The sequence below is a fragment of the Mercenaria mercenaria genome, chromosome 12, assembly GCF_021730395.1.
Source record: "Mercenaria mercenaria strain notata chromosome 12, MADL_Memer_1, whole genome shotgun sequence".
Classification (NCBI taxonomy): domain Eukaryota; kingdom Metazoa; phylum Mollusca; class Bivalvia; order Venerida; family Veneridae; genus Mercenaria; species Mercenaria mercenaria.
Window position 1 is genome coordinate 34,281,472 of NC_069372.1, and position 16,051 is coordinate 34,297,522.

General features: G+C 35.6%; 1 protein-coding gene across 1 annotated transcript; it reads right to left on the reverse strand.

Annotated features, from left to right (window-relative positions):
* Positions 1–556: 556 nt before the first annotated feature.
* On the reverse strand, positions 557–15,494 carry LOC123534441 (aspartate dehydrogenase domain-containing protein-like). Its single transcript, XM_045316691.2, has 8 exons — positions 15,352–15,494; positions 14,335–14,470; positions 10,238–10,322; positions 9,901–10,044; positions 8,374–8,479; positions 7,929–8,049; positions 3,923–4,080; positions 557–2,543 (listed from the first exon to the last, which is right to left on the reverse strand). The coding sequence occupies exons 1-8, from the start codon at positions 15,392–15,394 to the stop codon at positions 2,506–2,508; spliced, it is 831 nt and encodes a 276-aa protein (XP_045172626.2). The 5' UTR covers positions 15,395–15,494; the 3' UTR covers positions 557–2,505.
* Positions 15,495–16,051: the final 557 nt, after the last annotated feature.

A 16,051-nucleotide genomic window follows, 5' to 3' on the forward strand; every position in this document is an offset into this window, starting at 1 on the left:
AAATTTCGGCTTCAAGCCTTCTTCGGGTGAAAAATTTCTATTTTATAAATCCTTCGGTTTAAAGATCTTCTTCAGCAGAAATATTTATATTTCCCATAATATTTCGAGTTTAAGACTTAATATTCCACCTGATGAATGGGAAACTTTAACATTGGTTTCGGGAAGGAAGGACGAAAAAAGGAATCATCTATGTCCATCCCTTGAACCTATTTTAGGATCTTTAAGATTCCGAGTGAAAATCTGAATATTTCTGAAAAAAAATCTGATATAAGCGATCACTAAACTTTCCAGATCGCCCAATTACAGCCTATAGGAAGATACAAAGAACAAATGTCTTAAAAAGTTTTGTCAATTATCACATCTCATTGGTAATTCAATGTTACGAACATTACTAAAATTTGTCGGTAACGTGCTAAAAATTAGGTAGGTAGCGGAATTTTTTTGAATTTTTATTTTTAGAGACTTCGGAATATTTTTGTCAAAAAATGATTACAAATATGGGGATTATGCCTTTAGGGCATCGGTAAGTTGATTTCTAACATCACTGTCCATGTTTAAAGCATAAAAAGTGCAGTTGAAAAATATATTCTCCAAGGCCATAAAAACATTTAGGGTCGGGCCAAAAATTTAGGGTAGGTCGGGATACCGGAAACAAACATTTTTTTTCGCCTTAACTTTTTCAAATACAAGTTCATTTTCATTCTCACTATAATTCTTTACACATTAAATCGCAGCAAAACCCAGGCATTAACGAAGATGATAAATGCATTTACACTGCGAATTAAAGTTGGCAACCTATCAACACAAACAAAAACAACCTAAAATTTTAGACACATACTTTTGTATTCTTTACTTTTACATAAAAAAAACGAAACGAATTTCAACACAGATAAGGCGTATATAAGGAATTTGCCTCATTTTTGTACCTTAAATGCATACTTTAAAATGCCAACCAAGCATTGGAAGTAATTTTAATATACAAAACAATATTTACAACTGATCCATAGTGGCTCAGAGATAGATGTTTTGTACTACTTTATACCATCGCAAGTTTTAGTATAAAACATCTGCGCACGTATTAGTATAAATTCTAGCATAAAAACTGTTGTTCTTGTCACTTTTCGGGGGTGACAGGAGAGAAAACGTGTATAAGCCTAACAGAGAGATTCTCGCGCTCACGAGCTGCTAAAACACCTATTTATATATGCGCATTCCGTGGCAAAGAGTAAACGCATGACGGCCCACAACGGATAATTTGCAAGGAAATAACGTCAACGTGAAACAAGAGCACTACCATGCGGGTGCAGACGCTCATCTGATTTTTTGTCTCTGTAAAATAGAAATTTGTCCTACCAATGATTTTCCAAGTCCAAAAGGGACCATAATTCTTGCAAAAAGCAATGTAGAGTTATGGTACTTGCTGCGCAGAGTCAGCTTTTAATGGCAAAAAGCTTCTTTAAGTTTTAAAGCAATAGCTTTGACTGTTAAGGAGATAAGCTGACCTAAAAACAAAACTTTACCAAGAAATCTGATATTTTCTAAGTCCAAAAGTGGCCATAATTCTTGCAAAAAGCAAGATGGAGTTATGTCTCTTGCTGTACAGAGTCAGCTTATGATGGTGAACAAGACAATCATTTAGTGTTGCAAGTTTTAAAGCAATAGCTTTGATAGTTTAGGAGAAAAATCTGACCTAAACACAAAACTTAACAAGGCAACGCCAACACCGACGCCGATCAAGTGATGACAATAACTCATCATGTTTTTTTCTCTCAAAAATTCAGATGAGCTAAAACGTTGTTCATGGAAATTTAATGAAGTTGATTGATAATTTATCCGTTTATCAGTTTTTACGCGTTTTATGCCAGGATAGTGTTAACGCATGTTCATTTCGTATTAAAACAGCATTATAACACGAAAAAAACAGCGTTATCCCTACAAACTTACGGTAACATGTACGCACGTAAAAGCTAGTATGTGCGCACGTGACAAGAAGCCAATTACTGACACTTTACAACATGGGGAGTGGTACGTGCGCAGATATATGTTTCTTTTTTGTTTCTATTACTTGCGCAAATTTTTACAGTAGTACGTGGGCCGATGTTTTTAAAAACAATACAAGCGCACGCAATAGCTAATACATATGTACGTAATAAGCTGTACGTGGGCATGTTTAAGTTATCATGTGCTCACGTATTTGTTATTACTTGCGCACGTATTAGTTATTACGCGCCCAAGTATTACTTATTACGTGCACACGTAAAAGTTACTACATGCACACGTATTAGTATTTACGTGCACAAACAGTAACTAATACGTGTGCACGTGTTAGTATAAATACATCTCTTAACACTTCTGTATCACCGTACCAGAATATATCAATACTACTGATTAAATTAACACTACGAAAATTGAGGAAAATGCCATCATATCACTTAAGTGAAGTATTTTATGGTCCTTGATTTTTAGGTTATACTTTTATACATTTCTCATCTAGTGAATGCACTTTCAACATAAATGCACACCCGGTCCTTTGCCACGTGCACCTGAAAAATATCAGAAAACAAAAATGTTTACATGTGAAATGTATGGCAAGTCAATGAGTTTGTTTGCTTTTACATTGACTATTTGCATTGCTAAGTAGGCAATAACAATTAGATTGTCTAGCAGACTGTTTTCTTTACATTTTAATAACACTTTTTAAATAATATGAAATAAAATGTAGCAATCTGCGACAACAAGTTTGAAAGCGACATAATATGACAATGTCCAGTCCCCATTTACCACTGTCAGCTCTTTTCCAACATTCACTATAATAATAGCAAATGCCTTCACCTAACAATTAAAGAGGTTTCTAGTACGATGCAAACAAGAGCATCGCCTTGCGGGTGCAGACGCTCATCTGATTTTTTGTCTCTGTATAACAGAAATATTGTCCTACCCATGATTTTCTAAGTCCAAAAGGGGCTATAATTCTTGCAAAAAGCAATGTAGAGTTACGGTACTTGTTCTGTAGAGTTAGCTTTTAATGGTGAATAACTGCTCTGAGTTTTAAAGCAATAACTTTGACCGTTCAGGAGAAAAGTCGACCTAAACACAAAATTTAAACAAGAAATCTAATATTTTCTAAGTCCAAAAGGGGCCATAATTCTTGCAAAACGCAGGATGGAGTTATGTTTCTTGCTGTATAGAGTCAGCTTATGATGGTGAACAAGAGTTACAAGTTTCAAAGCAATAGCTTTGATAGTTTAGGAGAAAAGTCGACCTAAACATAAAACTTAACCAATAAATCTGATATTTTCTAAGTCCAAAAGGGGCCATAATTCTTGCAAAAAGCAGGATGGAGTTATATTTCTTGCTGTACAGAGTCAGCTTATGATGGTGAACAAGTGTTACAAGTTTCAAAGCAATAGCTTTGATAGTTTAGGAGAAAAGTGACCTAAACATAAAACTTAACCAAGAAATATGATTTTCTAAGTCCAAAAGTGGCCATAATTCTTGCAAAAAGCAGGATGGAGTTATGTTTCTTGCTGCACAGGGTCAGCTATTAATGGTGAACAAGTGTTGCAAGTTTCAAAACAACAGCTTTGATAGTTAAGGAGAAAAGCTGACCTAAACATAAAACCTAACCAGGCAACGCCGACGCCGATCAAGTGATGACAATAACATCATTTTTTTTCAAAAAATCAGATGAGCTAAAAATGACCACGTGAATGTTGAACGTGACGATGGTACTAAACAATACGTCTGAACTAATTCGTCATCAGTTTCCGATTCACTCATCATATCTCGGTCAAAGGTCGATGTGGGCATCAACGCTGCCCTCGTCTACCCATTCATTTCTTACTAAACTATTCATCTATTTCGTAATTCTTAAGAGATTATTTCGAAAGTTTTCTTAAAATATAGAACAAGATATGTTTACCAATCATGCTTGACAAGAATGAGGCATAAGTTGCTGATCCGGTGACGAAACCAATTTTGGCGGGATTTCTACGGATAGTCTGACAATGGAACGCAGTGTCGTCTTCTATATTTCCTGGTCCCCAGGCGTCAACCTGCACCACGTGCCAGTCCGTTAAACTGAAAATTACAAATATAAGTATTCCCATCTTGTGGAATTATAACATCTTCGATTTAAGATTCTTAAAATGTATGATAATGTCATCTATTGTGTTTAAAGAAAGATCTATCCTTATTTATCGAGATTTTCGCAACACTTTCACAACAGAGCAAGGCCAACGTAGCATAATACGCCCGTATAATATTTGAGCCGTGCCATGAGAAAACCAACATAATGGCTTTGCGACCAGCATGGATCCAGACCAGCCTGCGCATCCGCGCAGTCTGGTCAGGATCCATGCTGTTCGCTTTTAAAGCCTATTGGAATTGGTGAAACTGTTAGCGAACAGCATGGATCCTTACCAAACTGCGCGGATGCGCAGGCTGGTCTGGATCCATGCTGGTCTCAAACCCACTATGTTGGTTTTCTCATGGCGCGGCTCATTTACATTAACTTGTGATAAAAAGCTTTACATTCTAAACGGAATCAAAATAACACCGATCTACAGATCCCCCATTACACATCTTCATGACCCAAAAATAGCTCAATATGCCAATATATGGCGAAAAAAAGTGCAACAGAGGATGCAAGGGCCAAAACTCCACTAAAATCAGCAGAACAGGACCAAATTATTCACATGAAGACGAAACAAGAGGTCATCATAGGCCTAAGTCGCTAACCTGACATTGACCCTTTAACGGGATATACTGTTTCATAAGAGGTAACAACTGCGTTCAGTATGGAACTACAATGCAAAAAACTTACTTCATGAATATCCGGTAAAAATGTCGTTCCTGAAGTGTTAACATTTTTTTCTCCATAATTTGATATAGTTATATAGATAGTATGCCACATTAATATTCTCACCAGATTTCATGTTGATCAGGCGACCTCTAGTGTGACAGTAAAGTATTCCTATGTTTTGATATAATGACCTAGTTTTTGATCCAAGATGATCCAGCTTCAAACATGACGTATCCAGTAATACAGAAAGGCAAACATTTGACCAGATTTAATGAATATCAAATATAAAATATTTATAAATTGTTTTCTATGACGTGACAATGTAAGCTAGTTTGTGACCAAGATGACTAAGTTTCAAACTAGACCTGGATTTTATAAAGGCCGGTATTCAGACCTTATTTCATGCAGATCAGATAGAAAATGTGGTCTCTAGGACAAAGTTTCTCTATCACTTGACCTTATTACCAAGTTTTTGACTCCAAATTATCCATATTCAAATCTGACCAAGATTTCATAAAAGAGAAAATATCCTGACCTAGTTTCACTTAAACTAAAAGGTAAATGTGGCATCTAGAATGTTAACAAGATTTTCCTGTGATTTTACATAGTGACGTGTTTTTTTACCCTAGATAACTCAGAAAATGATCCGAAAAACTGACAAAGTAATATTAAAAGTTGACCTAAATTATGACCTTTATGGCATTAACAGTAAAACTGTTGACGACGTGTCTATCAGACCATCAGCTGATTTTAATAGCCCACCGTGAACCTTTAAAACCGAAAACATGACTGAAGACAAAGGCCAAGCATAATAAATCTTCAAAACATTTGCTGAATATCTCTATTCTTGCAAGAAAAAGACAAATCATGCTACATTTTCGAACGGGCGAAAATTAGTCCAACCCGTTGCGTAATTATCACTTTCATTTCATTTCAGTTTGATATTAGGCGAAAATAACTATAGTAAAAAGACAGAGAATCGTTTTGCAAAACGTTCCTAAACTCATGCCTCACAATTATACTGGCTATAAAGATTCCGGTATATCTAATTCTATGTGAGCGTCACAGTGCATTAATCATATGAATTTAACTACTCCACCTAAAATTAAACGCCACAATTGACACAACTGCTTGTTTTGACAGTTGTATAGCTACAATCATACAGCTGTGCCGCAGGAGAACCATACATAAACATCTTTTAAAATAGATATAAAAGTATACCAAATATCGAAATATTATATTATTAATTGATTTTAGTTTATACTACTTTATACTAGATTGTAATAAAACGGCTTGAAAACTAGTTGAATCACTATGGAATCCAATTATCCTGGAAAATCCAGTACTGGTGTCATATGAGAGAGGTTGGTCGTGTCCCCAGTGGGGCTTGGATTCACGACCTTTGGGCTGAGTGGCCGACACCCAACCACTAGCGCACCGATTCCCTTAATCTATTGAGACAGCCAATAGCCAAAAGCCCGCCTGCTTTTCTCGATACGTAGAGCGCAGATCTACGGATCGCGGGGTCATGAGTTAGATCACCGGGCGGGGCTTATGTCCTCCAAGATGATTTGATAAAAGGTATTGTGTCTGAAATCCTCCGATTCATGTGGGGAGGTTGGAAGTTACTTGCGGAGAACAGGTTTGTACTGGCACAGAATCCAGGAACACTGGTTAAGTTAACTACCCGCCGTTACATAACTGAAATACTGTTCACAAACGACGTTAAACCAAAAACAAACAAAGCTATATAGCCACGATTCTATCATACAAGTTTCTTTTTTAAATAAAGAAATACTGAAATCTGGATTTACAATTCGATACAGATATGTAGACAGCCAAATAAACAAGAGCTGTCGGATGACAGCGCGCTCGACTATTCGAAGAACTGATTAAAGAATGGGGTCAAAATATTTCCATAGATTTCAGACAAAAGAAAAAATGGATTAAACAAAATTTTTTCCTGTATTTGTGGATTTCAATTAGTCTTGCACTAAATGGCAATGTGTGACCATGATGGCAAATATGTTAGGTTATATGTTAGGCAAAATATGGACATGTATGAAAAATTTAACTAATTTTCAAGTCCAAAAAGGGTCATAATTCAGTCAAAATAGTTGACAGAGTTATGTACACTTGCCTATAGATGGAAATCATGTTGATATACTAGTGTTAAAAGTTTCAAAGCCACAGTTCAAACAGTTTTGACAAAAATTTCAAAGTCCAAAAAGAGCCATAATTCAGCCAAAATAGTTGTCAGAGTTATGTACTCTTGCCTACAGATGGAATTCATAATGATAAACAAGTGTCTAAAGTTTCAAAGCCATATGTCAAATAGTCTTGACAAAACATGGATATACATGTATACGAAAACAGAACCAATTTCCAAGTTCAAAAAGGTCCATAATTCAGCCAAAAAAGATGACAGAGTTATGAACTCTTGCCTATTGATAGAGACTATAATACTGAACAAGATATAAAAGTTTCAAAGCCATATGTCAAACACTTTACACAAAATATAAACTGGTACGAAAAACTTAACCAAGATTTCTAAGTCAGAAGTGGCCATAATTCAGCCAAAATGCTTGATGGAGTTATGTACTCTTGCCTACAACTGGACATGGTGATGGTAAACAAGTGTTGAAAGTTTCAAAGCTTTATCTCAAAAGACTTTGTCAAAATATAGACTGGTACGAAAAACTTAACCAAGATTTCTAAGTCAAAAAGAGGCAATAATTCAACCAAAATGCTTGATGGAGTTATGTACTCTTGCCTACAACTGGACATGGTGATGGTAAACAAGTGTTGAAAGTTTCAAAGCTTTACCTCAAAAGAATTTGTCAAAATATGAACTGGTACGAAAAACTTAACCACGATTTCTAAGTCAAAAGGACCATAATTCAGTCAAAATGCTTGACAGAGTTATGTACTCTTGCCTATAACTGGACATGGTGATGGTAAACAAGTGTTGAAAGTTTCAAAGCTTTATCTCAAAAGACTTTGTCAAAATGTAGACTGGTACGAAAAACTTAACCAGGGTGTGACGCCGACGCCGACACCGACGCCGACGCCGTGGTGAGTAGGATAGCTCTACTTATTCTTCGAATAGTCGAGCTAAAATCACCTGGGATCTGAGACAATAGAGCCCTGCACCTTATCAAAGCCGAGGTTGTGTGCTGCAACTGCCGCTGCCGCCATTGTGTTAACGTTGTTTGGAGCGAGGGGACACAACTCACGAACGGGACCTGTAAGCATATCTTTCGAATTATGGAAAATTGTCGTATTTACAATTTTGCACAATCATATAAAAACAGTTTTTTTATGAAATGAAAAGTAGTATAAATCAGTCAGGAAATCGTGGCAGTTGGACAGCTCGATATAAACACGTCTATTATTTGATATGAGTGAATTCATTACAACTGTCAGGTCAATGTAGGAACCATTATATAAGTTCATCCATTTTATCATAAATAATAAATGTGTATATATCAAACTGTTCAACTGCCGCGTAAATAATTTAAATAATTTTAAAATAACTTTGAAATAACTTACATAATAAAAACTATTACCATCATATAATATCACTGCATCACTCTTTACAGCGTCATTCTTACTCTTCAGAGGCTCGTTCAATTTGAAAGATTCTGGTGGCTTCTTCATTGTCACCTTTAATGCCTGAAAAACACACACGAATCACTTCATGACAAAGGGTCAAAGGTTACTATATAAAAGGATAAGAAAAGTAGATCTTGCAGTACAAGTCCACAGCTCACACGTGTCTGACTAAAACGCTTTACAAAATTTTATTTGCTAAGAACTTCAAAAGTTTATTTTTTGCTCTGTTCGGAAGTAAATAAACGCACACATACAGATAAAAACAAATTTGATCAGAGAGTTATACCTACAAAGAGATGTTGATCACTAAATTATATACAACTAATTTTTAATAAGACTTATATCTACAGGTAACCCTCTACACAATAAAGTTTTTTTCTGCATTTAATATACTAACAGTATTCCCTACCGTGTTACAGAATATTAAAAAAGAACATTTGTTTCAGTTTTTATGACTTTTTGTATGGTTTAAAATGTTCTGCACATGTAAGGGCATTAAATCAATTTGAATAAAAACATCAAACTTTTGTAGCAATGGTTCCCTCGAGCCGGGAATACTGTATAAAATGGACACAATGGGTCATTCCTTGATCAAGAACTGATGACCTGTAAATCAGTTTATTAACCCTTACCCTGCTAAATTCCTATAATGAACTTGTCCATTTTTCAATTTGGACAATACCATTATCTGTTAAAAGGGGTGTTTACCAAAAAGATACTGACTGAATGGCGAACAGTGCAGACCATGATCAGACTGCACGAATGTGCAGGCTGATCATGATCTACACTGGTCGCAAAGGCAGAATCAACCTTGTCCAGCATGATAAGGGTTAACAGATTACTTTTAGTGACTACATCTTCTTGTAACCATAACGACTATAATTCAGTTTTATCTATAAGGAGGTTAAAAGATCTTTCAAAAAGTAGAGTTTTATATACTTTCTAGATATAATAGAAAGGTAAACACCTTTGAAGACTTTCGCAAAATACCCTGTCTAAAGTGTAAAAGCTTCGCTTTTGAGTTCTATATATACAATTTCAAAAATAACGATTTAGCAGTGAGTAAATTAAAATCTTATGACAGTGGAAACAAAATAATAAACATGTTTCGTGAAAGGTTTGTGTTGATGACATTATTCTCTTGTAAATATTTTTATGACAAGCATATCGCGATGCCTAAATTCAAGAAATGTTCTGAAAAACAGCTTATACTCCTGTACATAAACAGTTGCAAACTAACGATATTTTGGGTCACGTCCCCAACACCTTCTCCTCCCTTGCCAACTGTCTGCCAATACTGATTAAGCGTTTCAAAATGGACTTTAAAACGGACTGAACAAAGGGCGAGATTATAGAACATGTTTCATTATAGAAAGTTTGCATATTTTTCACAAACTAAGGCACTTTTCAGACACTGACGGGCACGTGACAGGGCAGGATGATGAGGTAGAGACCTGACCTCAAATGTCTCTGTTGTAAACCTGTAAAGTTCCTCTGTCTGCCATACGCCTTATGTCCTCCCCGCCCCATAATGCACCACTTGGAACATACAGCCCGTTCTGACTGGCTGCCGCTCGCAACTTCCGCTCAGTGCTAGCATCCGCCATTGCTGTTGGCGATCCGATCTTTGATAGTTTAAAAAAATGTACCATGATAAATCAAAATATAAAACAGTTTGTAAAATTAACGGTTTGTAGTGTACAGCAACAATTTAACACACACACAAAATACATTTACTTAGTCTATAACCTTCTACTGAAGAATTTTGTTTAGGTGTAAGATAAGTCTTCCAAAAGAGGATAGTATGCCATTTTTTACCATGAAATCTGCATGTGCAAGAAATCTTTCGCCATAATCTCTGGTAATGCATGGATGAGCAACTTCAACAATCAGATCAGCTTCTCTGGAAAGGAACAATGTGCAAAAAAGTCGGACTATGAATAATCGTGAAAAACGCAAAGGATCAAAATTAAATCCAGCTTAATTAATTACGCAGTGTTAACTTTGAATTTCAATGGATACGCCAGGAAAATGCTAAAATGACATATGTAGGCCTACATAGCAGCCACGTGATTTTCACTGCTTATAACTGTTTTCCTTTTAATTAGAAAAAAAGACAACTAGAACTTATTAATTCAAAGCCTGGTATAACGTACTTCCGCAGAAGCAATTAATATCAAAATATTAATACATTTATCGTGACAAATAGGAATAAATCTGTTTTTAATAAGTATAATAGATATATGATTCGTTCCTTTCTTAGAGTCTAAAATAGGTTTTAAATATAGCGGTATAATAGGAAGTTCACATTCAACATTTATACCGCTTTCATTTCATTTTACCGTATATAAGAAATATCACTTATTTCTAATTTCTGAAGAAATTATCTCAATTATGTATAGACAGTAAATATCGTGTGACAATTATGATAATAATTTTATATAAAAGACTTTATGACGTGACGAACGCCGACATTCTGCTATAAGACAATCGTGAGATGCAAAGACGCGAAGGTATGGTGCAATGGCGAGATGTCATTAGCCATCGTTGTTTCGCCCCTTCGCCCTGAAGATTAACAAGAGCACCGCCTTGCGGGTGCTGACGCTCATCTGATTTTTTTTGTGTAATAGAAATATTGTCCTACCCATGATTTTCTAAGTCTAAAAAGGGCCATCATTCTTGCAAAAAGCAGGATAGAGTTATGTTTCTTGATGTTCAGTGTCCACTTATGATGGTGAAAAACTGTTGCAAGTTTTAAAGCAATAGCTTTGATAGTTTATGAGAAAAGTTGACTTAAACATAATACTCAACCAAGAAAATGATTTTCTAAGTCCAAAAGGGGCAATAATTATTGCAAAAAGCAGGATGGAGTTATGTTGCTTGCTGTACAGGGTCAGCTTATGATGGTCAACAAGTGTTGCAAGTTTCAAAGCAATAGCTTTGATAGTTTAAGAGAAAAAGTTGACCTAAACATAAAACTTAACCAAGAAATCTGATATTTTCTAAGTCCAAAAGGGGCCATAAATCTTGCAAAAAGCAGGATGGAGTTATGTTTCTTGATGTACAGGGTCAACTTATGATGGTGAACAAGTGTTGCAAGTTTTAAAGCAATAGCTTTGATAGTTTAGGATAAAAGCTGACCTAAACATAAAACTTAACCAAGAAAACTGATTTTCTAAGTCCAAAAGGGGCAATAAATCTTGCAAAAAGCAAGATGGAGTTATGTTTCTTGATGTACAGGGTCTGCTTATGATGGTGAACAAGTATTCCAAGTTTCAAAGCAATAGCTTTGATAGTTTAGGAGAAAAGTTGACCTAAACATAAAACTTAACCAAGAAATCTGATATTTTCTAAGTACAAAAGGGGCCATAAATCTTGCAAAAAGCAAGATGGAGTTATGTTTTTTGCATACAGGGTCAGCTTATGATGGTGAACAAGTATTCCAAGTTTCAAAGCAATAGCTTTGATATTTTAGGAGAAAAGCTGACCTAAACATAAAACTTTACCAGGCAACGCCGACGCCGACGCCGACAACCGCTCAAGTGATGACAATAACTCATCATTTTTTTTTTCAAAAAATCAGATGAGCTAATAAGAGCGACAGTACAATAATTCGATGCGGATATGCAAAGGTACGATCACATGATGACGTGATTATTTAAAAACTGTGCGAAAACATAACAACACGATGTGAAAACGTGATATCTACATCACACTTCCACATCGTGTTTACGCGTATAATCGCCGATTTCGCCCTCTCGAATTAAGGACAAAATCACAAAAATTTGATACAGAAATGCGATATTAACATCTCACTATCGTACTTTCGTAATAGGGCCAAAAAGTTAGAAAGGCGATGGCACAATCACAGGTGGCAGTAACGTACCTAGGATACAGTATGGGTCCATGAGCCATATGCACTTAAATTTATTACAATTATAATGTTTTCTTAGGAAAAAAAATGACAAAAAGCCATTTTGAAAAAAAATTTGCTCCTGTGACAATGAGCCATCTACAAGGTAGATATGAACAGTTTGACACGTGCATTGCTTCCAGGTCCGTATTTTTTTTTCAAAACAATATTTCCTTATCAATGGTTGGCCGCCATTTTGGCAAAAGATTAATCTTTCAGAAAAACCTTACTTCAAAACCCAGTTCCAAACCGTTTACGCATCACGAGCGAGCAACGGCGTACAAAACGATAGTGATTTCTCCATCCGAAAAAATCCCACACATTTTTCGCACCGAAGTCTACCCCCTAAAACAAATCAAGTACACCTTGTCAGTTAAAAATTGCGCTACAAGCAGTCAGAATATGCTAAATGTAAACTAACAAGACTAAAAATAAGGTTCAATTCTACTTAATTACTTACCAGTTGTTATTTATTTGAATTTGGTAAATAATCTTCGTGAGCCATCGCTGCTTGTTTATATTCGGGTACTCTTTGGATTTTATCGCTACGTTTGAAATACGTAAACTGTCTCCGCCAATGAAAACGTTCCTTACAACCACCGTCTTGTCAACGGTAATCATGGCAGGCGAAGATAATTTTCGAAAGCGAAAAAGTTAAATTGCAAATGTGTAAGTAATTACGAAGAGTTAAACCTGATGTTCGGTCTTGTTAGTTTGCATTTGGCTGTTCTGACAGGTTGTAACGTTATTTTTAACTGGGACGGAGTACTTGGTGTGTTTTAGGGGGGAGACTTCGGTGCGAAAAATGTGTGGGATTGTTTCGGGTGGAGAAATCACTATCTTTAGGAAAAGGTTGAAAACGCATTTCTTCAGAGACTACTTTGCATTATTCTAAGTTTTGACTGAGTTTTAAACAATGATGCTGGTGACAGTGATAGAAATTTAATGTTTGTCTGTGATAATTGTATGTTAGTAGTATTTTAAAATATAGTATTATCATTGACTTTAAATTAATAATTGCTATTTTGATTCGTTTTAATTAATCTTATTTAAAATATTTTATATTTAATATTTTATTTCAACTTGTATTGTAAAACGCCATTGAATATGTTTTAAATGTAGAAATAGGCGTTTAAGCAAATAAACCAGTTTCAGTTTCAGTTTCAGTATCGTTTTGTACGCCGTTGCTCGCTCGTGATGCGTAAACGGTTTGGAACTGGGTTTTGAAGTAAGGTTTTTCTGCAAGATTAATCTTTTGCCAAAATGGCGGCCAACCATTGATAAGGAAATATTGTTTTGAAAAAAAAACGGACCTGGAAGCAATGCACGTGTCAAACTGTTCATATCTACCTTGTAGATGGCTCATTGTCACAGGAGCAATTTTTTTTTCAAAATGGATTTTTGTCATTTTTTTTTCCTAAGAAAACATTATAATTGTAATAAATTTAAGTGCATATGGCTCATGGACCCATACTGTATCCTAGGTACGTTACTGCCACCTGTGGGCACAATAACATGATGCAAAAGCTCGATATCAACATACACAATCCTACTTACACAATCTTACTTTCGTAACATGACCCTTAGTTCGAAGGTGTGTTACAAAGTGCGATACTGATATGATGTGAAAACACGATGCAAATGTACGATGTTAACGTGTTGTGTTATTGTGATTCCGTATCTTATTATTGCGTCATCGCATCGTTTCTTCGCGTCGTATTATTCACGGTACTATATCGCTTTTACCAATCTGGCTTTTACCAATCTGAATGGGGCGAAACAACGGTAGCTCTAATGGCATCCTGCCATTGAATCGTACTTTCGATTCTCCGTATGTTAGTCCAAATAATTGTACTCGAGAGTTGAATATCGTTATATTATTTTGACTTGTCGAGGTAGACAACGTAAAATATCAAAATGTAAAATCGGTCTGCCCGAGGTCTCATTATTTAGACTATCCGTATGTTAGCCCTTAAGCGAAAACACCGCAGATATGCGATACCTTTCAGCAAAATTATTGAGATCTTCTAGAATACACGGTTTTTCCACTTTTCCCTCTAGAGCAGACGAAGTTCTGTTCCAGACAAACGCCAGTTCCAAATCGCCACGTGACTGTATCTGTTGCACAAGGTACTGACCTGTAATACATTGAAGGAAGATGTAGCCAAACAGATGCTGCAGGCAAACAGCAGTTTTTATTTACCAACAAATGAAACTCGAACGCCGCACCACAAAGTACATTGTGTCGTGTCAACAATTTTCTAACTGAGACTACACTCTTGACGGAGTAAGTTTATTTAGCCAAATAGGCCTACTAAAAATAATTATAACATGTCTTACGCTTCATCATCAAATATTATCTGGTAGAGGAAATTCAAAAGAATAAATGCAAAGTTGAAATTCAAAAACGGCTGCCTATTTCTGTTAATTAAGTAAGTTTTATATGCCTACAAACTAAATACTTAAAACTTTTTAAGAACGTCAGTTTCATTTTTTCTTCACAGACGTACTACAAGTTTATAGGCTAGGCTACATATTTATTCCAAAAATATTTAGATAAGATTTCGAAACTGTATCATCCCTCTTATGTGTTATTTTATAAATGCTGTTCATATTTAGATATTACAGTGGTATTCAGAAACAGTAAAGAAATTTTTTTGTGAACTTTTAATTTATTGCTTAAATTTACACCAACACTGGTGTATATTACCGGGGGGCGAACCTAGGATATTAGAGTCATGGAGTAGGAGGGAGGCCGGTCCCCTCCGCATTTTTTGACAGTGAATGTCATATTTAAAACAGCAATTTGACCAACGGTTTGACAGTCGCTAGACCCTTTTTCGGTGGTTCCCTTTAAGCAGATATTAAGTTTGAGGGGCTATCAAAATGTAGGATAGCTGGATGGAGTGGGGGCTTCAATATTCGCCCTTGTCCGCCCTTGCATATAGACAGCACACTTAGTATATGTGAGTAATTCACCTCCTACCTAATTATACGTAAAAGAAGTAACCATACTTACCTAAATTCCCGTAACCGACAATTCCAATGCGTCGTTTACCCATTTCCAACTCAAGTTTGTTCGTTGTTATTCTTTTATAAACTTTGTATGTTATCGGATTAATCTGCCGTGTCAGATTATGTATACGACACCGATTGTCTCCCTTGCTGCATGTACATAGAAAAATGTAAACAAAATATTATGCGGTTAGATAATCTGCGAGTCTTTTTGTTTGTTATGTGATGACGATGTCTAACAACGTTAAAACGCCTGTTCAACTATACAGATATCTGCTTAGATGTATTAAACAACTACCAAAGTCTGCTCAAGGTCACTACAAACACCATGTCAGACAGGTACGTAGAAAATGATTTCGTACTCAGCCTTGTTCGACCTATGACTATGTTTTAAACTTACTTCACAGGTTTTGTAGGTAAATAATTTTAACAAATGAAGTATGAAAACACTACGGATCATTTAAGATAGTCTACTATTTCAGACCATGTATTGATCTGTTGATTAAAGCACGCCGAGTTAAACTGTTAAAACATTTCAACACTGCATCTATATATAAATTCTAATATGATCTACCAGTATGTTTATTTCTAATTATTCCCAACAGCTACTACATAATATGCTACATTTTAAATAATTTTAAATTTGATCTAATTAATAATTTTATCTATTCAGTATCATACAGAATTCAACATTTTACAAGATT